Consider the following 23,476-nt stretch of genomic DNA (forward strand, 5'->3'; position numbering starts at 1 on the left):
TTGTTGTTTTTTTGAGACAGAGTCTCGCTCTGTTGCCCTGGCTAGAGTTAGTGCCGTGGCGTCAGCCTAGCTCACAGCAACCTCAAACTCCTGGGCTCAAGCGATCCTCCTGCCTCAGCGTCCTGAGTAGCTGGGACTACAGGCATGCGCCACCATGCCTGGCTAATTTTTTCTATATATATTTTTAGTTGGCCAGATAATTTCTTTCTATTTTTAGTAAAGACGGGGTCTCGCTCTTGCTCAGGCTGGTCTCGAACTCCTGACCTCGAGTGATCCTCTCGCCTCGGCCTCCCAGAATGCTAGGATTACAGGTGTGAGCCACCACACCTGTCTGGGAGCTCATGTTTTAATGACTTCAGTGAAGATATCTACGCCCTCTGTCAGCTTATATTTTATACAGGTAACGCTTCTAGGTAATCTTTGGACAAGTAACTCTGGGTTCTCATTCCCATCTCTGTTAATGTTCTCTTGTCAAGTCACCAGGGACCTCTGCTTTGCCACATTCTGTGGGCATTTCTCCATCCTCCTACTTTGTGAAACGGTAGCAGGCTCCCTCTTTGAGACACTTTCTTCACTCGGCCTCGGCGACACCCCCTCTTCTCTCGGTTTTCCTGTTACCTTGGCAGGGCTCTTCTGGTGTCTAGAAGCTGACGGCTTTTGGATCCAATCTCTAGTTCCTTCCATCCAGCTGCAGATGCCGCATCTCCCCCATTTGGGGTCCCCACTGTTTCAAGTGTGACACGTCTGCTCTTGATTTTTGTCCCCAGATCTGCTCCTCCCATGGGCCTTCTCTATCTTCCCAGTTGTTCAGGCTAAAATACGTAGAACATCCTTTAATTCTATTTTATTTGGCCCTCTGTACCCAATCTCCCGGCAGCTCCTGTTGTCCCTGCCTCCAAACATGTTCATAATTCCACCACTTCTCGTCTTCCTATCACCCCCACGGCCACCAGTCCCTGCCATCCCTCACCTGGGCTGCTGCAGGAGCTTCCTCACCTCCTCCCTGCCCCCTGTCTGGCCCCCTGTCTGGCCCCCTAGTGCTGCTCTCTCCATGCAACATTGGAGATGACCCTTTCAAAACTTAGATCATGTTTCTCTTCTGCTCAGTATCCTCCAGTGGCTGCCCATCTCACTCGGACTAAAATCCAAAGATCTTGCTGTGGACTGTCAGACTCTTACCATCTGCTTCCGGCCCCTTCTGTGACTTCCTCTGCTCTCGGCTCACTCCTTACCCCACTCCAGCCATACTGGCCTTGCTGCCCCTGAGCCCTGCCCCAGGAACTTTGCATATGCTGTGGCAGCCACCTAAGACACGCTCCCCCATCTTGCAGGTCTCTTTCTTGGAGAGAGGCCTGCCCTGAGTGCTCCATGCACAATAGCAGCCACGCTCACCTCCCCCCTCCCCTACCTGCTTTGTTTTTCTCCATAGAAGTTATCACCTGCTAACATAGGGAACAGGGACTATGTTTTGCTCTCTGCTGTTTGCCTGTGCCCAAAACAATGCCAGACACATAGTAGACACTCAGCAGATGTTTAGAACTAACATTTATTATTCACGCAGTGTGAGCCAGGCAGCAGACAGAGGGCTTTATGAGAATTATTTATTTACTCCTCAGAGCAACCCTATGAAGTCCAAGGCTCATCGTACCCGTTTTCAAGTTGGAAACTGAGGATTGGAAAGTTGCATCAGTTGTCCACGGTCACTTGATGGATTTGGGCTTGAACCCAGGTCTTGGGACTGCAGAGCCCCTGCTGTGACCACCTTGTGTTACTGTTGTCTCTCTGTGGTGGCCTGACTTTGTTCTAGAAAGGTTGATGGTGGCTGACCAACAAATAGAAAAATGAGCAACCTCTGGCCCATCCACAGACTTGAAGTACGTAAATGGACAGGGCCTTGGTGCGTTTGTCAGGATGGGATAGTGTCTCTCGAGAGTGTTTGTGCTGTTAGTTTGCTGTGGGCAGTTAGGGCATTTTGCAGGTACTTTGTCCTGGGTGAAGAGAAGACTTAGGAATGACATAGGAACCATGCCAGGGTTAGAGAGGGGAAAATCCCGTATAATCCAAAGTGCTCTTAAACAGCCTTGGGAGGGGCTGTGTTGGAGCCTGAACTTCGGTCTCTCACTGTCTGGCGAGTGTTCCCTTGGATGCTGTTCATCCGCACAGCTCCAGACCAAGGAGTCAGCTGCCATTTGGGGACCCTTTTGCTCAGAAAGTGCCTATTTAGGATCCAACTCGGCCAGAGAGAGGCCTTGGGAAGGGGACGACTGGAGTGAGGACAGACCCACAGCCACGTGTCGGGCTTGCCGCCAGCTCCCTGCCCACGCTCAGAGGGCCCCGTGAGATGCCTTCAGTTGTGGAACTTGTTCTCTCTCCCTCTCGAGTGCATGTGGTTGTATGCATGTTCTTGCAATGTGTGTATAAGGCCATCCTGTGCTACTGTTGACCACAGACTTGCTGAGGGTGAGCACCATGCATTCCTTCTCCAGCTATTTCTTAAGCTCCTACTGAGTGCAAGGAGTGCAGCGACAGTTGTCAGTCCAAACCACATAAATCCCTCGCCTTCCAGACTTTGTCCCCCAGAATGGGGCTAACTCTTACAGTGCTCCTTCTGTGTGCCAGGCACCAAGAGCTTCCCATATATTGACTCATCTACTCCTCACAACAGCCCTGAGAGGGAGTCTTGTTGGCACCTCCTTTTTACAGATAGGGGAACTAGGGATCAGAGAGGTTAAGTCACTTGTCCAGTGTCACACAGCTAGTGAATGTCAGAGCTGGCTCCGGCATCTGTGCTCTTAACTATTGGGTCAAACTGCCTCTATATGGCACTACTTGGACAGCACGGAAAGTTACCATTGGTAGTTTTCCTTCTGGAAGATTTGTACTCATGAAAAGTTGTTCTAAAGATACAAGCTTTGCCAGAAGCTAAAGTGAAAAATGGAAATACAGCAAAATGGCTCATGAGATGGGAGCAGAAGATGGACCAGCTGTTGCTGCTGAATCTCTCTCTGAGACAGGGAGCGGGGGGGTGGGGGTGGGGGGGGGTGGGGGGGGGGTGGGGGGGGGAGGAGGAAGTGGAGAAACCAGAAGGTGTGGGAATTCTTATCATTGTTGAGTGACTCAAGTAAATGTGTGTCTTAGAAACAGGGACTTGTAGGGCGATTTCTCACAAGTCCTGATAACACTTCACGACTAAGCCATTTCCGTCATTCCCCAGGCTGCACAAAATACTTGCTCTCTCAGCTTTTATTTACAGAATTCCCTCTTCTGGAGTAGTTAAGAGGATTTTATTTCACATCATTAGTTCATGAGGATTTTTTCCATTAAATATATACGTTTTATTGTGTCTGAAAATATCTTTATTTCACCTGTACTTTTCAAAAATCATGGTAAAATACACATAAAATATTACCACTGAAAGCATTACCAAATTTATCATTTTAACCATTTTAAAGTGTATAATAATTCAGCGGCATTAAGTACATTGACAATGTTGTGCATCCGTCACCCACTAGCTAATTCCAGGACTTTTTGGTCACCCCAGAAGGAAACTGTGTCCCCATTAAGCAGTCACTCCCCATTCCCTCTCTTTCCTCAGCCTCTGGCAACCACTAATCTACTTTCTGACTCTATGGATTTGTCTCTTCCGGACATTTCACATAAATAGAATCAGACAATATGTGCCCTTTCTGTCTGGCTTCTTTCACTTTGCATAATGTTTTCAAGATTCTTCCATGTTGTAGTAGTGTCAGTACTTTATTCTTTTTTATGGCTGAATAATATTCTGTTGTATGGATATATCACATGGTGTTTATCCATCAGTTGATGGACATTTAATACACACCTTTCAGATAGAGTTACTATAGTACCAGCCATGTGCCAAACACTTTGCTACATGCTGTATTCTGAGTATGTAATGAATTCTTACATATCAATAAGAAAAAAGATAATACTTATTTACATAAATGAGCACATGATCTGAACAGGCATTTTATAGAAGAAGAAATACAAATATAATAATGTCATGGATTTAAGAAATCATTTCAACCTCTTCTTTTCAGTTAATTCTGGAATTAGTTTGAATAGAGTAGTCCTATATTATTTAGGGACAGCTCACAGGTACTTGTTTGGGATATTCCCCATTTGGGGAAGAGTTGCATTTGTGGCTCTGTTCAAGTGAGTCATTTATACATTTGTAACCTGGAGATAATTTCCCTTGGTTTTTCCAGATATAGTACTACCACTTTGTGAAATATTTGGCTCTTTTGGATGTTTCTGAATTCGAATGGATACTAAAATCTTTTTGGAGAGCGCTCATTTTTCACAAGAGTCTCAATTTATACGTTTTCCTTGGTCACCAACTGCTGAGACATAATGCAGTACATTTTCACAGTCAGAGACTCTTTGAAACTGCATGTGTTATTTTTCTGTCCCTGGGCTATGCAGTATGGTAGCCACGGGCCGCGTGTGGCTAGTGAGCACTTGAAACACGGTGCCAATTAAGACTTGTTTCAAGTATAGAATACACTTTGGATTTTGAAGACTTAGTATGAAAAAATGTAAAATGTCTCTAACATTTTTTACTATTGATTACATGTTAAACGGATAGTAGCTGGATATATTGGGTTAAATAAACTATGTTATTAAAACTAAACTTACCTGTGTCTTTTTACTTTTAATGTGACAAATAGAAAAAATTTAAAGTACATATGTGGCTCACATGATATTTCTATTAAACAGTGCTGTTCTAAAAAACAAAAAGCTGGCAGAGGGTGGAGAATGGGTAAGAGAAGTCTGAATGGGCCCATACGACTTCATTGCCTTCAAAATCGTGAAAGTGCCCCCGAGACAGGCCACACTGGGTCTGGATGCCTGCAGTAGCCTCCCAGCTGGTCTCTCTGCTCTCACTCTGGACCCCTGACTCCCTCTTCCCCTCCCTCTGGCCGGAGGGATCTTTTTTTTTTTTTTTTGAGACAGAATCTCGCTCTGTTGCCCGGGCTAGAGTGCGGTGGCATCAGCCTAGCTCACAGCAACCTCAAACTCCTGGGCTCAAGCGATCCTCCTGCCTCAGCCTCCCGAGTAGCTGGGACTACAGGCATGCGCCACCATGCCCAGCTAATTTTTTCTTTTTATATTTTTAGCTGTCCATATAATTTCTTTCTGTTTTTTAGTAGAGACAGGGTCTTGCTGTTGCTCAGGCTGGTCTCGAACTCCTGAGCTCAAACAATCCGCCCGCCTCGGCCTCCCAGAGTGCTAGGGTTACAGGCATGAGCCACCGTGCCTGGCCCAGAGGGATCTTTCTAAAAGGCAAATCCCATCACATCACTCCCTGCTTTATATCTCTTCAGTAGACCTCACGGCTCTACGGCCAAACTCTGCTGGCTTGTCCAGCCCTGCTCACCTATTCAGCCTCATCTCATGCCTCCCTGTCTCTTCCCCCACCTTCTAGGCCTTCTGATAAGTGCTATTATAACTTGCATTACATGCGCAATATATTTTCACAGTAAAAGACTAAAAAATACGTAATGTAACAGATAATGTCCACGTTAGTGCTGCCCACGCCACCCCAGCTACGTAATCACTGTCAACAGTTGGGATGTGCCCATCCGGGGCCTCCGTCTGCAGCACACAGAGCTGACTCTGTATGTTTGTGTAACACTCATCTCTGTACCCACGATACAAATTTAAACATCAACATTTAGCCACATTTGCTTCAGATTTTTTTTTGTGTGTCAACAAATGAAATATTACAGGTATAGATGAAGCCTTCTGGGTGCCCGTCCCAGGCCCATGACCCTCCCTCTTTCCCAAGAGGTAACCTCTTTTCTGCGGTTGATATTGCCTTTTCATCTGTAGTCTTACATTTTTATTGCATATATATATATATGGCTATAATAGAGTATTATTTTGCATGTTCCTAAATGGTATCATATCATATTATGCAACTTGGATTTTCATTCTTTTTTCTTCCTTTTCTTTTGAGATTCTTCATTAATATGTAGTCCTATATGATCTTCCATTTTTAAAAGTAGATATAGCTTCATTTAATCTATTTCCTTATTGTCAGACATTTAAGTTGTCATATTTCTTCCAGTTCTTCGTATGTGCCATACTTTCCTTTACTTCTTAACTCTTGACTCATTTTATCTTCTCTGGAACAGTTTGTATAAGATTGGAATGATCTGGTTTTTGACTTTTTTTTTCTGTTTTTGAAAATTTGATAGAATTCATCAGTAAAACTGACTGGGCCTGACATTTTCTTTCATTTCTTTCTTAGTTATGGGGCTATTCAGGTTTTCTATTTCTTCTTGAGACAGTTTTAATAAGTTATATTTTTCTAGGAATTTATACATTTTATTTAAGTTTTGAAATTTAATGGCATAAAGTTGTTGGTAACATTTGAATTTTAGTTTTTAATTTTAATTGTGGTTGAATCTGTAGTTATGAGACCCTATCCACAACAGCATTTACTAGTGTCCTTTCCACCCCTTTTTAAACTTGACCAGCTTTGTCTATTTTGTTAATCTTTTCACCTCCTGCCTTTTTAGTGTGCTTTCCCTTTGGCCTGGCCTATGGCTTCCTTTTTCTCATCACCTGGTTAAGTCCTCCTTCTCTTGTCAGGTCCCAGGGAGGAGGCCTCATTTCCTCTGGGAGGACTTTCTGGCTCTTCGAACTTTGGCTGCACCCCTCTGGCACTCCCCACTACCACTTTAAAGGAAAAAGCAACTTACCATGTTGTCGTTTTTTGGAAGGAAAGGGGAGGTCTGAATGTCCTACTGTGAGCACAGGAAAGCAGGAACTGGGTCTGTCTTGTTCGCTGCTGGTCTCTAATGTCTGGTACCATGCCTGACATATAGTAGGAGCTCAATAAATATTGGTGAGTAGATTAATGGGTGATCTCCCCTGAATATACACCCATTCTCCAAAGGTGAGGGCTCTCTTTCAGGGTCCATTTTCACAGGAGTGCTGCAAACAGGATTCAACCAGTGACCACATGATTGTATCAGCTGACCATTTCTGAGGTTCTGTGGTTTTTGTTTCCCATAATTTATCAGGAAATAAAGAGCTGGACTTGCAGCCATGGCATGAGTAGAATGAAGTTGAGTATGGCTGGGTGACCTACAGAGATACGTTATTGGGTAGTGCTCTTATGCTTTTGTTTAAGAGAGAGACGGGCCAAAGTGATGAGCTTTCTATTCTGCAAACTGCCTTTTCCCAGTGAGTTTCTCCACAAAGAATTGGATCTTCACCTGGCTAAATGCCTGCCAGTCTGTCCTCAATTATATACTAAAAACAGAGACTAAAAAAAATGTTTAAATGAAAGAAGCCATCACCTTCTTAAGTGGTCCAATCGGAATAAAAATAGCTGGCACAGGCAGTATCACATTTAGTACAAATTTTTCTTAAAAAATATAGCTGTTCGATTTTCTGAGTAATGCTACGGTTGTCCTCATGGATAGAGAAAGGTAAAACAAAAGAAATAAAAGGGAGAGGTTTGTTAGCAAAATGCCCTGGGTTGAGAATTCAGACACTAAAGTATTTAAAACATGTACAACACACCGGCAAAGGTGGGGTGGAAAGGTCTTTGGGAAGGGAAAGGGAAGGCAGGGAATTAGAGCAGGAAGGAGGGGTCTCCTTTCATGGTTACATCATGTTCAGATCTGTGTTGTTACCTAACACAAATATTAATGGCACATTGAAGCCTTTGTTTTATGTTACATGTATTTTATCTACTCTGTAAGAATTAGGTGTAAATTTCATTGGCCCTCCAACATGCGCCTCACCCATGATAATGGTAACTCACGTTCACCCTTACCAGGTTGAAGAAAGAGTCTTCTCATAATAACAGCAGCTAATCTGAGCACCTAGTAAGTGCCAGGCTCTCTGCCCAACATTTCATACAGTACATTAGTTTAATCCTTCAATTTTGTGAAAAGGGATTATTATCCCCACTTTACAGGTGAGAAGGTGGAGGCTCAGAGGGAGTAGAGGGTGGGCAACCTGCTTGAAGTCCTCCAGCAAGAAGGAGAGGGGGCCAGTCTTAGGACCCCAAGTTGGTTCTGCACTGAACACCATGTTCTTAGCCCCACACAGTGCGCGGGCAGCCGAAGTGGTCTAAATGTCAGCTTCTGAAACCCACACTCTTAGGAGCGGTTCTGGAAATAGTTGCTAATCCTCTTCTCAAGGTGATGAGAAAGAGTCATATTTGTTTTCACGTGGTGGGAAAATCCGTTCTGCTAACCCTGAAGCTTGTTGCTGCTGACCTCATTCCATTTGATTCCAGACACACACACCTGAATGTGAGCTCATTCCCTAAATACACCTGAATCCTGATTTTTCACCCCTGCTGTGGGCATTTCCCCATCCTACCACGAGCTCTCCCAAGGGTGGAGAGTTTGCAACTGTTCGTTTCCACCTTTCGCAGGGTGGCAGCCCCCTCCTGGCTGGGCAGTTTCTCTCTTGCTGCTCGCGCACCTGTGGCTTTCCCATCAGACTTCTGTGGAGGTGGCGATTGCTGGGCAGCGCTGTCCTCGTGACATCTGCCAGACAGTGGGAAAGGCCGCCAGGACAGAGAGCTGTGCCTCCTAACCGCGTATGCACACCCTGCACAGGCCTGGCTCACATGAGAGGCCTGAGGGCTGGACACAGACCGTAGGCCACTCTTCCAAGCACTGTCCAGAAGCCCAGCTGTGTATCTTTGTGTCTGGGAAACCTCTAGAACCAAGTGTCATTTTCTCGCTTGGACTTCTGCTGACTGTGCAAAGACATTGCTTCTGCAACAGAAGAAATATAACCGGGACTGAGGGACCCCTCCCTTGGTGAGGACCTGGCCATGGTCCTCCCACGATGTGGTACTTTGTGCGCCAGGGTCCCTACTGGCTTCATGAAGGAGTCTTCCCATCAGGGTGGTTCTCGTTCCCTGTAGCTGTCCATTAAAGCCACCTGGCTGCTAGTATCTAGCTGGGGAGAAGGAGGAAACTATAAGGAGGCTCTTATGATGCCAGATTAGAATTGTTAAAAGGGACTTCAGCTAATGTGAGTGATCCAGAAGCCAAGATGGTGGTGGGATGCAAGCAGGGTGGGAGCTACAAATTAGGGGCAGCCCTTCTCTTGGTAGGTCTCCTGACAGTTTCTGCAGCTGAGAGTGGGGCACCCAAGTTGCCCAAAAGTGCCCCAGATTGATGGATTTGCTCTGATGCTTTTTCTCTGGCTCTGAGGCCTGACAGTGTGAGGCCCTGCTAAACTGGTCCCCTCCCACAGGGAGCCCCCAGGCAACATTCCTTCAAAAGCACGCTCTGCCCTGTTTGGTGGGACTTTTCTTCATTTGAGAGGGGCTGCACCCTCTGGATCTGTAGTCATGCACATCTGGGTATGAATCCCAACTTGGCCATCTACCAGCTGTGTGACTTCTGACATGTGGTCTAACCTCTCTGAGCCTCAGTTTATCTCCTCTGTAAAATGGGGTAATGATAATATCCCCATTTATCATGTTATATAATATTGTATAAAATTATGAGATAAGGTTATATTTTATTTTAAAATATGTAATACCATGATAACTTGTCATGTATAAAACATTATATAATACCACTATAATACCATCTGTATGTCATGTATTAACAATGGAATATAACATAATATAATAACCTATTTTATAAGGTTATTATGAGGCTTAGATTATGCAGGTAAAGTGCTTAGTCCCTGGCACACCAGTGACGGAATTGCTGTTAATCATTGTGATAATTATTTAATAACAATATGTGTGATCTTCTGTGGATTGCAACATATAAGACAAGGACGCATTTTTCTGAAAATGTTCTGGTATATATTGTTGCTTTGGAAGCAGTGAAGCTCACAGATAATTAGGAAAGGAAAGCCCAGTTATAAGCCAGGAGGGGAAGGAGCGGTATCCAGGGAGAAGTCTTATTGAAATCCAGATTTTTTTTTTTTTAAGGCAGAAGTTTCTTTTCAGAAGAACTTAGGCCAACATGTTACTTAATAGAAAAGTATTAAATATAAATAACCACCCACATGTTCTCTGTTTATCTTGAGATGTTATTAGCCTGGGTTTTTACTGTCGTACATGAGGGTGAGGAGGAGGGAGAGGAGGAGGCCTGACGCAAAGGGACATGAGGCCCCGGTTCCCATATGTTTGTGAGTTGCCCCAGCTCTTCCGCAGCAACCCCGTGTCTGGGCTTCAACACTGTTCTTGGATCAGGCTTTGGGAGAGAAAGGGAGGGGTGCCGTGTGGACATCTGTGAGAACTTAGCAATGACAGCACCGGAGTTAGAGCTCTCATCTCATCCTGACTCAACGTAGAGCGTATTATTTCCCCTGTTTTGCACATAGGAACACCGAAACTCAAGAAAGTAAGCCTTATGTTCGTGGGATTTGAGGTCAGACCTTTGAGATCAGAATCCTGATTTCACCTGTGTGATCCTAATCAAATCGCTTCATATCCCAAGGCCTCAGTTTATCTATTAAATGGGTACAATAATGCACCTAGTTCACAGAGTGAGAGTCAATGAGATTAACTGTATAAAATATTGGCACATGCTTTTTAAAGTGCTCAATACCTGTTAGCTGCTGCTATCATTGTCAATTACCTTGTATTTTTATTTATCTCTTTTGTACGGTAGAGCCAACCAAGATTTTTATTCAAGTCTGACATACTGCGAAAGCCTGTGCTCTGGTCACTACATGCTTTCTGCCTTGCGTTGTTGCTGATTACAACAGAGAGGTCAAGGCAAAGGTGACTGTCATGTAACCAGCAACACCCTTCTAGCACATCAGGGACTAAAACCCCAGGAAAAGTCCAAGGTGGACCTTTTCAGAGATGCTTTTCAGCAAATGTGAAATCCGAATATCCATATTGAAAGATATCACATTTTGGGGGGGAGTAATTTGTCACTTCATAAAAACATCGAAAGGGGTATGTTGGCAGCTACAAAATTTGATTCAGTTTACAAGACAGAAATAAGGTGTTTCCGTGTGCCTGGAGCCTCTCTGTGCCAACCTGACCCGACTTGAAGCTGCCCCCATCACTTCTAAGGAGACTGATTCATGTTGGGAGATTCATAGGTGAGGAAACCAGCTCCGCCATGCTAGGCAGTGGCTAAATGCCCCGTGGGTCATCCCTTCAAAAACCTGGAGCTCAAATGTGGCCTTAATGAAGATGCTGGGACTCCCCAGCGTGTGTGTGCAACAAGGGAGAGTTCTAGGCCGAGCCACCGCTGTAAACATCACCTGATGGCGTCCATTTGGGAATCGTTTCTGTGTGAAAAACCAAGACAAAGTTTGGGAGTCTGCACTGACTTCTCAACTTCATCCAGGTTGCATTTTAGGTTTTATTTTGTACAGGTGAAGTGTTGACTATTTTAAAAGACTCTGGGGCTTTCCTCCCAGGGCACTGGGAAGGAGTTTGGAGTGAATCTGGCTGCTGTAGATTGCAGAGCTGTAGAAAACTCCAGCCGCCTGGTTTGCCTGGGCCATTCTCAAGGCATCTCTCTTTTTGATAAGCCTGCATTCGAAACCAGTGATTTCCTCTGAGCACTCAACCATTGAATAATGAATACATTGTCTTTTGTCTTCTAGGCCCAAACGGCAGCGGCAAAACAACTTTCCCATGTTTCCCTCTCCTAAAGCCTGGAATTTCAGAGGGGTAAGTGTTTGTCCTGGGTAGCCCCTGCTGTTAAATATCCTATTCCGGAAACGTGCTCCCGCCTCTAGAGAGGATGCTGTTGGGGTTGGCTTTACTAATCAAACTCTCCACCAAGAAAGTGTCTGTGCTTTACCACTTGGGGAAGTCACGTTTGCATCAGTGATTGTGGTTTAAGTAAAAAATCCAGTGGGCCAATAAGCTTCCACTGTCATTTGCTTGCCCTGAAGGTCTTGGGCTGCAGGAAGCATCTTGTGAAGCAGCCAAGAGGTGTCAAGGTTGATGAGGAGGGCACTGGGGCTGTTTTCTTTGGAACCTGGAGGGAGCCAGCACACAATGAAGGAAAAAAGAAATCAGAAATGTACAGTTTGTTAATATGTGGTTTTATGCCTTCATGGAAAGCTTTGTTTTCCAGAAGAAGTCTATAAGCTTTTAAACAGATTTTAAAGGGAATCATAAAATTCTCCCAAGCACAAAACAATAGACTATATAGGAAGGGTCAGATCAAACCTCCTCCTGATGCAAGGTTGTCTTCTTTGACATAGTAGCGATAATAATGGTCGCAGTGTATGGAGGTCCTACTGTGCGCTAAAATGATTTCTAGCACTGTCCTTGGGAACAAAACTCTTGCATATGTAGAGAATATTCTGAGCTCTGTTTCACCTCCAGGTCTTTGCACATGTTGTTCCTTCTGTCCAGAGCACTGTCTCCCCTGCCCAGCACCACACTCCTACACACGCTGCTCCTGGCCCACCCACTTCATCCACCGGGTCTAAGCCTTGACGTCACCTCCCCTGGAAGCCATCAGGACCACCCCCCTGAATCTGAGCTTGAGGCCTCTCCTATATACCCCTGTACTTTCTTAACATTTTGCATCACTGAAATTCAAGATTGGAAGCCCCAAGCATGAAGTGTGTAGATACCTGCCTCTCTCTCTTGTTCACTACTGTATCCTGGGACCTAGCACAATGCCTGGCACATGCGTACTTTCTTAGTTTGTTGGATGAATGAATAGAATGAATAAATTTCTCACATCCTTCTGACACGAAATTCACATGCTACCTTTAGATTGGGTTTCAAGTTCAAGTCTTTAGTCTTTTCAATACTGTTCTGACTAGTTCTGTTCACACTTTAAGATCTTGTGTAGGCCGGGCGCGGTGGCTCACGCCTGTAATCCTAGAACTCTGGGAGGCCGAGGCGGGTGGATCACTCGAGGTCAGGAGTTCAAGACCAGCCTGAGCAAGAGTGAGACCCCCATCTCTACTAAAAATAGAAAGAAATTATCTGGCCAACTAAAAATATATATACAAAAAATTAGCCGGGCATGGTGGCACATGTCTGTAGTCCCAGCTACTTGGGAGGCTGAGGCAGTAGGATCGCTTAAGCCCAGGAGTTTGAGGTTGCTGTGAGCTAGGCTGACACCACGGCACTCACTCTAGCCCGGGCAACAGAGTGAGACTCTGTCTCAAAAAAAAAAAAAAAAAAAAAAAAAAAGATCTTGTGTAGATCTCAGTCATTTTCCCCAAGTGTCTTATTAAAAATAAATACAGATCATGGCACTATTTTAGCTCAGGTTACAATATGCTTTTCATTGAGTACAAAGAGAAATGTGTTGACTTTGAAATAGAAGTGCATGTCTTACTGAATGCAAGTCATGTACCTCCTAAGTTTTTTATAGTTTTATGCAGAGGTCCCTGACCTTTTTGGCACCAGGGACTGGTTTCATGGAAGACAGTTTTTCCACAGACGGCTGGTGGGGGATTGGGGGTGGGTACTGGAGCTCAGGCAGTGATACATGGCCCAGTTCCTAACAGAGCATGGACTAGTACTGGACCACGGCCTGGGGGTTGGGGACCACAGGTTTTATGGATAAGATCCCCATTTCTCAAAGTGTGTTCAGTTTTGGTTGTGTGATCATAACCATTAAGTGAAAAAAGGCTTGCGTGGTCAAACCTATTTGGGACATACTGAGCCCACCACATTAAATATGCTCCCTGCTGCAAGACTTCTCAGAGCCTTTGACGTGTTGATGTGCATGGAGACTGCATAAAGACAGCCGATGGAGTTTGTAGCATTTCCCAAAGTCATTGATCGTGAAACCCTTTGCTGACAAAGTAGGCTGTATACATTTTAGAATCGTTGACAATTATAGTCAATTTTGAACTATAGACAAATTAGGTCTCCTGGGAGCAAGTTAGCTTTTTTGAAGGACTCTGTTTTCATCCTCCTTTCAGTGTTGCTCTCCTGAGTCAACAGTGCTCGTTAGCCAAGGGTTGTGGGTACATGCAGGGTGACCAGGTTTTAGCACTGAAAGACCCGCACCTTGAGAAACTCGTTGGCCCCAGGCTAAGTGGGACTTGATTACCCTACCTATGGCCATGAGACCTCCTCAACCGTTTCCCCTTGAAAACTATTTGGGTGTTTTTGAGCACAGCCCTGGTTTATAGAATTTGCTGCGTAAGGGGACCTATTAGATACATGCTTGGTTGAAGAGACCCTCTGTTTGCTTTCTCCTTGCCACATCTCTCTAAGACCAGGGTAACATTTAAAATTAATAATTCGCTGCAGAAAAAACCCTGCCCCCGGCTCCTTGCAACTAAGTAGGTGTCAGAATCTAATGCAATTTTGACTTCAGGTTCCTGTCAGCCCTTAAATTCTTAGCCAGCTCACAAGATTTTTCCAAATAGTTAACATTGTTTGAGTGAATAGAGTCTGTTAGTTGGTTAGGTCAATTGTGCTTTTTATCTTGCTCTCTTGTCCTTGCTTTGATTTCTTCTGGGCCTTGGGACTTCTTAGTACAGTTAGACAAACTGACATTAAGACATACCAGACGATTCAGGGCCGGGCTGATTGCTACATTCCTCTGTGGCCACACTGATCTCTCTCCACCTTGAAGTATAACCCTCAGTGACATGGTAGAGAGGTGGAGGGAACCCAACCAAGTGCAAACACCCTCACTCCCAGCCAGGACCCACTTTGTAATCGTCATTATGGTAACTGAAATTGAAGGACCCAGGATGCCAGGATGACTACGGTTGAACCATCATGTAGCTGAAATATTTTCTGTAGTGAAATTTGACGCCCAGGTCTGTTAGACTGGGCTGTGATGCTGTTCTATGGCAGGGTATGCTTTTAGTGAACACTTTGTTTTCTTCTTTATTTAGAAAGGAAGGTTGCAGAGTTCATGCTAGCAAATATCCCATATTCACATGTGTGGCAGAGAAAACCGTTACGTTATAAGCATTTGCCAATTTATCCCTCTTTAGCTTGTAAAGAAAAAGGATGCCGTGTTTGTTACCCAGGTCCTGGGCATTTGTGAGTTCGAGGGGGTGGGGCAGGGAAGAGGCAGTGGTGAGAAATGGTTTGGAAGAGGCAGGAGGAGAAGGAACCACATTGCTCTAGATGAGAAGTGAAGAGGGAGATGTGAGCAAGATCTGGGCGCTGAGGAGTAGACATTTTGGGAAAAGAGAGAGAGAGATTTCTGAATAACTTTGACAACAGTCCTGCTGGGTGAGTTGTACTGCATCCCCATCCTTGTCTTCCCTGGAAACGTCCCCTGCTGACCCACATTTGTCCTTAAGACATTAGGAGTCACATTTGTGTTTTTCCTTTTTTCGCTGGAGTGTTTGGCCGTGGAGGGTTAGAAAGGACCGTTGACACTTGGATTACACGTCCTCTTCACTTACCAAGTGGTGAGCCCTTCCCTGGGTTGTCATTGTTACTAACTGCAGGGTGTGTTCAGCGCCTCGGTTTCCCATGGTTGTCTAAGGAGACAGAGGCCCTGGGTGTCACTGAACCTCTGGGACTTCCCCACCCTCCCAGGCAAGGGGTGGTCCTGTGCCCACCTTTCACCAGACCCACGGGTGCTGCGGATACGCTCATAGAGAGACGTGTAGAGGATGGTTTGGGTTGGGGTGGACATGGTGGGAACATTTGGAGAAAACCAGGACAGAATGGGAGGGATGAGAAGGCTGAGGGAGGTAGGACCTGGGGGAGCACCTCTGTCAGGTACTCACTGCACATCTGGTCCCCAGCTGGTTGGAGCAGCGCTGAACTCACAATTTCCACCCTTCCTTGTGAAAATATTTGCTACAGCTCCTTCTACTAGCCAAGAAAGAGAGAGAGAACGGGAGGGAGGAGGAGCAAGACAGAGAGAAGTGTGTGGAGACACTGAGACTCAAGGAAGACTCAAGGAGGACAGTCACGCTAGAACTGTGAAAATCTCGGGAGCAAAGCTCCTGCCATTGTCTGTACATTAACTAGGAAAGGCTTAGTAACGATCTACTGTGTGCAAGGCATTGTTTTAGGTGCCAGGACTGAGGTTTCAATTAAATATTGGCCACATTTCAGAACATTTATTGCCTTGTCTCCTCTAATGACTGGTCTTTACTTTTGTCTAGGCCACTTGTGAAAAAATTTCTAGACTCTGGGGCTTAGAAGAGACTTTGGGCATTGTAGACCCAACCTTTTAATTTTTAGATGGGGAAAACAAGGCCTAATGTATTAGTTAGGACTCAGGTTATGTGATAGAAACTCAATTAAAACTAGCTCAGGTGCAAAAGGAAATTGATTGCTCACGTGACTGAGGGAAACTGAGGTGGGTATGCTTCAGGCACAGCTGTATCCAGGGATACTCCACTCTCTGGGTTTGTCTCATCTTCTCCTACTGCACATGGACTTTTCTGGAGGGTTAGCATGACCATAAACAGTCACCAATTTCTAAAGGAAAGAGAGAAGATTTGCTTACAGGGTCCATGTGTGAAATCCCAATGTAGACTCTGGTTGTCCAGGCTTGGGTCACATGGCTACACTTTGGCCAATCACTGTGGTCAAGACTATGGGATTCTGTGATTGGACAAGCCTTGGTCACGTGCCTCCCTCTGTGGCCAGGGAGTGAGGTGGACAGGGTTCTGCAATTGGCAGCTCCACTACAACCATTTGAGGTGGGGAAAGGGTAGTAGCTCAGAGGAAGAGTTTGGTAGTGTTACCAAAATGGAGGCTGGCTCCTGGACTGACAGGAAATGATGGAGACCACTCCTGAGGGTTGCTCAAAATGGAGAGATCAGAACCAGAACCCTGTCTTCTGACAAGAGGTCCTGTGCCTTCTCCGCACTGCCTTGACCTGTCCCGTGCTCCGTGTTTAGAAGGAAGTTGGCAAAACCTCAGCGTAGCTGACTGTTTCTTGAGGGTCAGGCTGAGATGCTCTGAAATTCACAACTCAGTAGAGTGACAGAGTCTCTAATACTCACAACACACCAGGCCTCATCAGCATGTATTGTGACCTTACCGCCTCTATGCTCCAAAAGAAGGCAGCAGGCCTTTCTCTTCTCTTGCAGCCTCAGTCTGTACATTTACTTCTGTTGATGAATCACTGCTCCAGGCTGGGCTGTGGCAGTCCCGTATGGTACATAGCATTTATGCCCATTTCAAAGATGAGGAAACTGAGCCCCACATCTGCTAACTTTCCTACAGTACAGCCATAGTAAGTGGCAGAGTCAGGATTTGAACCCAGGACTTCCTGCCCCCAGGCCATTAGAGCATATTGCCTCTTTAAAACAAGGCTGATAACACATCTTTTTCTCAAAGGAGGTTAGACATGAAGATCTTTTTAAAAGTGCTAGAAACAAGGAAATATTCTAATACAAAGGACTATTCCTAAACTTTTCATTACCCAGAATCCCTTTTGATTTCTACTCCCTTGGACTTTCTCTTAAAAGTTTTGATCTTCCAAAGATGGGGCGGGGTAAAAAAAAAAAAAAAAAAAAAAAGTTTTGATCTTCCATACTATATTTATGAAAAAAATGATTTGTACCACATTTGGTAATGGTAATAATGAAAATATAGTAATAACTCCATTAATCCCAAGCTCATAACCCCTAACATGCACTTATGTTATACCAGGCACAGCGTTGAGCACTTTATGCATGCATTACTTCCCAGAACAATCACAAGAAGTGGGTGTAGTATGAGCCTCATCCTCATTTTTTTTTTTGAGGTGGTCACTGTGTTGTCTAGGCTGGTCTCAAACTCTTGGGCTCAAGTGATCCTCCCGCCTCAGCCTCCTGAGTAGCTGGGATTACAGGCACAAGCCACCACACCCAGGTCTCATCCTCATTATATAGGTGAGAAAATAGACTATATTAATTTTCTGTTGCTCAGTAACAACCTACCACAAATTTAGCAGCTTAAACAACGCCACCAGCACCCATTCATTAGCTCTATAGACTAGAAGTTAGACAAGAAGTGGCTGGGTTCTCTGCTCGTGGTCTCACGAGACTGAGATCAAGATGTCAGTCGGATCTGGGGTGTCATCTGAGGCTCAGGGTCTTCCAAGCTCGTTTAGGCTGTTGAGAGAATTCTGTTTGTTGTGGTTGGCAGGAGGTTCCCGTTTCCTTGCTGGCTGTCAGATGGGGGTTGCTTTCAGCTTCTACAGGCTACTCTCAGGTCCTTGCCATGTGGCCCCCTCTGTCTTCAAAGTCAGCAGTGGAGACTCTCCCTCACATCAAATCTTCTCATGCTTCAGATCTGTCTGGTGTCAGGAAAAGCCAAATTCCTTTTGAGGGCTCACCAGATTAGATTCGGCCCACCCAGATAATCTCCATTCCGATTATCTAAAAGTCAATGATTAGGCCTGGCACAGTGGCTCACACCTATAATCCTAGTGCTTTGGGAGGGTAATGCAGGAGGATCACTTGAGACCAGGAGTTTGAGACCAGCCTAGGCATAGTGAGACCCCATCTCTATAAACAATTAAAAAATTTGCCGGACGTGGTGGCATGCGCTTGTAATCCTAGCTACTTGGGAGGCTGAGGCAAGAGCATGGCTTGAGCCCAGGAGTTTGAGGTTGCTGTGAGCTATGATCATGCCATTGTACCACCCCAGCCTGGATGACAGAGTAAGACCCTGTCTCTTAACAACAAAAAAAGTCAATGACTAGTAACCTAATCATGAGAATGATATCTTATGACTTTCTCAGGTTCTACCTGCATTCAAGGGGAGGGGATTATACAAGGTGTGTATACAAGGGCATGGAGATCGTGGTGACTACCTTAGAATTCTGCCTGCCCCACAGAGGTTTAGAGAAGGGAGCAGTTTGCACAGGGTCACATAACAGGTAAGTGATGGAGCCAGGATTCAAACCTGACCTCACCTCATTTCAAGGCCCATGTTCTGGGCCAGGACCTTTTGGGAACTTCTCTTCAGTGTGAATAGTGTGAAATTATTTGAAAGTGGGGAAAATATTCGCACTATTCATCTCATATTAACCTCCCTAATACACAAAGAACTCTTGCAAAGCAGTAATACAAATTTGAAAATCCAAGAGGAAACGAGCAAATGGATCAGAATAGGCAGCACAGAAGAGAAAAAACATATGGCCAGTAAGCAAAGTCAAATTGTTCATTCTAACTATTAACTTAAAAATATTTTAAAATGATAAAAATACAGGCATACCTTGAAGATATTATAGGTTTGATTGCAGACCACCCCAATACAGCAAATAGGACAATAAAGTGAGTCACATGAGTTTTTTGGTTTCTCAGTGCATATAAAAGTTATGTTTATGTTAAACTATCGTCTATTAAGTTTGCAATAGCATTATGTCTAAAAAACAATGTACATACCTTAATTTAAAAATACTTTATTTATTGGTAAACTGTGCCATAAACAGATGTGCTGTCATCCAGGCTTTGTCATTCCATTTCTAGGGCACAGGCAGAGTACATTTAGCATAATTCTTAAGGACCTCAGGATTTTCAGAATGGTCAATGAATGTTCGCTTCAACTTAAAGTCACCAGCGGCATTAACCCTGACAAGAAAATCAGCCTGTCCTTTGAAGCTTTGAAGCCAGGCATTGACTTCTCTCTAGGCATCTTCTTCCAATAGAAGGCTGTTTTGTCTACATTGAAAAATTTGTTTAGTGTAGCCACCATCATCAATGATCTTAGCTTGATCTTCTGGATAACTGGCTGCAGCTTCTACATCAGCACTTGCTGTTTCACCTTGCACTTCTATGTTATGGAGACGGCTTCTTTCCTTAAACCTCATGAACCAACCTCTGCTAGCTTCTGACTTTTCTTCTGCAGCTTCCTCACTTCTCTTGGCCTTTATAGACTCTGGATTAGTCTTTGGCTTCACACTTGATCTTGGCCAAAAGGCTGAGAAGCAATTAGTCTTTGGCTTAAGGGAACGTTGTGACTGGTTTGATCTTCTATCCAGACCACTCAGACTTTCTCCATATCAGCAGTAGAAGACTGTTTTACTTTCTTATCATCGTGTGTTCCCTGAAATAGCACTTTTAATTTCCTTCAAGAACTTTTTCTTTGCATTCACAGCTTGGCTGTTTGGCGCAAGGGGCCCAGCTTTCATTCCATCTTGGCTTTCGACATGCCTCCCTCACTAAGCTTAATCACTTCTAGCTTCTTGCACAGAAGGGGCCAGTAGACAGCATGCTGTGCTTCAAGACGTTTGCCCCCACCCCCTCTCAGTACTCTCCCCACACCCCCGTTAGACAGTCTAGAGGCTGCTTCCATGCCCTCTCGTAGTTAGGAGTATTATTGGCCACTGCTCCTGGATGCTCCCAGGTCTGAGTTTGGTAGACAGTCCTTGACAGTTATAACAAAAGCTTAAGTGGTGAAGAGGCATGTACTTTGGGATCAGAATACCAGATTAGGGACTTCAGATCAGATACATTTTAGAGCATCAGGTCTCTTATCTGCAAAATGGATATGGACAATAATACCATCTTCTCAAAACTTAGTAATGATGAGACTCAGGAATGATGTGTGTACAGTGACCTGAGTAATGCCTCTCATGCAGTTAAATGTACAGAAAACAGCTTCTTATAACTAGAGTTCCCTTATACCCAAGGTAACTGCATTCTAAAAATGTGTGTCTAATAGACGCCCTTTTGATATGAGGTGCCCCTCAAACAGGAAAAACTGACTGTGCCTGGGTTTCTGCTTAGTCCCACTTGTCTCATTTCCCTTCAGGTGGTAGAGAAGCCAGGCTGTGTGTGACATCTGTGAGGAAAAGCTCATGTCATCTTTAGCCTGCTGACACCAAAAATATGCCAGGCACACTGAAGCTCATTTTTAGATTCAAAGCAATTTTCTTTCTGGCCATATGCGAGGTCTGTGGGGGGTACAGTGGCTTGTGTGCCAGTTGTACTTTGGTACTTTTGAGGCAGAATTTATAGATGCCTCTGTTTATTTTATGTAATTATCACTTCAATTGGTTCCTTTTTAGTTCCAGAGTTATGCAAGGTAAAAGATACTTTTACTTTGGTCTTCTGAGTTAATTTGGAAATCTTAGTTGCAAGTAACAGGAACTCAACTCAAATTAGTTTAAGCAAGGAGAGTTTTTAAACATACAGAGAGAGGTATGGGAAGTATTTCACGGAATGCAGTGGAGCTTCAGAAGCACCTGGAACCAGGCACCAGAAGCTTATAAGGATTCCTGACTCTTCTCTGCTGTTGCCACATTTGCTCTGCAGACAGATTTCTTCCATTTCTCCACACAATGGAAATGTAGCCATCTACAGAGACAGCCTTCCCTCTCTCAGAACCAAAATTACTAGGGAGGGATTCTGATTGGTCCAACTTGGGTCAGGTGGATACTCCATGGCCAATCAGCAGTAGCCAGGGAGTGGGGTCATGCTGTACCACTATGGTAGCCCCTACAGTAACCATAGTAACATGTGGAGAAGGGGCAGTTTCTAGAGGAAGCGGGGAGGCACTAGGCAGATACAAATAATTCTTTTCTACAAAAGTCTTCCCCATCTCCTCTCCCATGATAAAAGATAATCATCCTGATTCCCAGGGTCTGATTTAATGTGGGCAGAACTCCTAACTCCTCTTCCTTCACCTCTGGTTAGAAGCAGGCCATTTAGTTATTGATTTTTTTCAACCCTAACAGTTTGATCTGGGAGCAAGAATAGCCTGTTCAGCAAGAATAGACGTAAAACATAATAGTCCTCTGGATGAATCAAAATAATAGCAGGTCCCGGAAAATTGTGTTCTGAAGTGGATTAAGGCCATTCCTAGATTATTCGGAAGTATTAGCGTTTAGTCAGGGGTTTTAAATAGAAGGAGGTCCAAGAATCAGTCTTAGTCACAGTTACAACTTTTTGCAGAACGTTTTATTTTTAATTTTAATCAAATGTAGCCTTCTGGCCGGGTGTGGTGGCTCGCGCCTGTAATCCTAGCACTCTGGGAGGCCGAGGCGGGTGGATCGCTCGAGGTCAGGAGTTCGAGACCAGCCTGAGCGAGACCCTGTCTCTACTGAAAATAGAAAGAAATTATCTGGACAACTAAAAATATATATAGAAAAAATTAGCTGGGCATGGTGGCGCATGCCTGTAGTCCCAGCTACTGGGGAGGCTGAGGCAGTAGGATCGCTTAAGCCCCGGAGTTTGAGGTTGCTGTGAGCTAGGCTGACGCCACGGCACTCACTCTAGCCCGGGCAACAAAGTGAGACTCTGACTCAAAAAAAAAAAAAAAAAAAAAAACAAATGTAGCCTTCTTACACATATAATATCATGGCAGTGATCTTGCTGCCTCCAAAAGACCCTTATGTGTTCACAGATGGGATATACCCATTTAGAAAATCCCTTTTCTAGAGCTGAAACTCCCCCCTCAGTTTTCCTTCTTTCCTCTAGGTTAGGTTTATTTTCTCTGTTTTCTGCCTGTGTCAGAAGCTGGGAGTTGAAGCCCCTTGCATGGGGTTGGTAAAGGTCCTGTCGGTGACTTTTCTTCTCTCTCATCATCCTGTTCCTCTCCACAGCCAGTGAGGCCCATTTAATGAATGGGACTGGGTTTAGCTCATTCTGACTCTCAAAACCCACTCCCTTTTAAATTTCCAAATCACACTATCCATTAAATCAAAGGGGGAAAAGATGAGTTAACACACGTCACAGAGGATGCAGGCAGGATGGAAGGACCTCACCACCTGAATCCAAAGTTTCACCATGTCCATATGTTCTGTCTGTCTCCACCTCATCAGCCTTCCCCACCGATGATGTGGTTACAAGGACCAGAGTTGAAGTTTGAGCAAGAGGCCCACAGAGGGATGGTGCTCTGGGCCAGTGAAACACACTAGCTTTATCGAAGAGACTCAGGGACAAATACGCCTGGTCGGTAGCTGCAGTTTGCCAATGAGCTGGATGAACAGCTGGCTTTTTTCTGTTTTATTTCTTGGGCAGAAGACACATGAAACCAGAATGAGTGTGTCCAGTGGGTAGCCAAATTAAGGCCTCATGTATAATAAGTGCTCATGTATATTTAGTACCTGGTAAGTCTTGTGCACGTTTAGTGTATAGCATTTAGGAACCAAATGCCTCATGAATATTAGTATCTTTGTTCCTTCCATCCCTTCCTAGCTATGTTTAGGGCATGCATTTGACTTATACTAGTGAATTATTTATAATTAACATAAAACATTTTCTATTGTTAAAGATGAGTAAATCTTACAAACTTATTCTTCTCCAGTAATTGAATGAATATTCTCTAAAAGCAAATGCTCATTAATCTTGATTGCTTAAGGTCTGTTTTTAAATGGGAAGCCCTATATAGGAATGATGATGAAGATTCTTCTCTTTCTTGATTTTCGGGCCTCCCACATTGGTCATCCTCACCCAGCCCTCTCCTTCTGCCCTCCAACCCTGGATATCTCAATGAACACATCTCCTGGACCAGTCTTTTTGTACATAACTATTTCTGCTGACTTCCACATGGTGTGGGTAGTAAAGCCAATTGGATTCGATGCCACAGCAGTAACATGGACCCCCAGTGCCTGACCTCTTGGTTAACACACATTCAGGG

At 44.6% G+C, this 23,476-nt stretch overlaps 1 protein-coding gene across 2 annotated transcripts in view; it reads left to right on the forward strand.

Moving 5' to 3' along the window:
• Window positions 1-23,476, forward strand: part of ARHGEF3 (Rho guanine nucleotide exchange factor 3) — a 290,909-nt gene that overhangs the window by 88,215 nt on the left and 179,218 nt on the right. For both annotated transcript variants that reach the window (XM_045530912.1, XM_045530913.1), the window contains exon 3: window positions 11,593-11,659. In XM_045530912.1, the coding sequence (XP_045386868.1) occupies window positions 11,593-11,659 (67 nt within the window). The remainder of the gene's footprint in view (window positions 1-11,592; window positions 11,660-23,476) is intronic.

This window comes from Lemur catta, chromosome 18 (genome assembly GCF_020740605.2).
Source record: "Lemur catta isolate mLemCat1 chromosome 18, mLemCat1.pri, whole genome shotgun sequence".
In the NCBI taxonomy this organism is placed as follows: Eukaryota; Metazoa; Chordata; class Mammalia; order Primates; family Lemuridae; genus Lemur; species Lemur catta.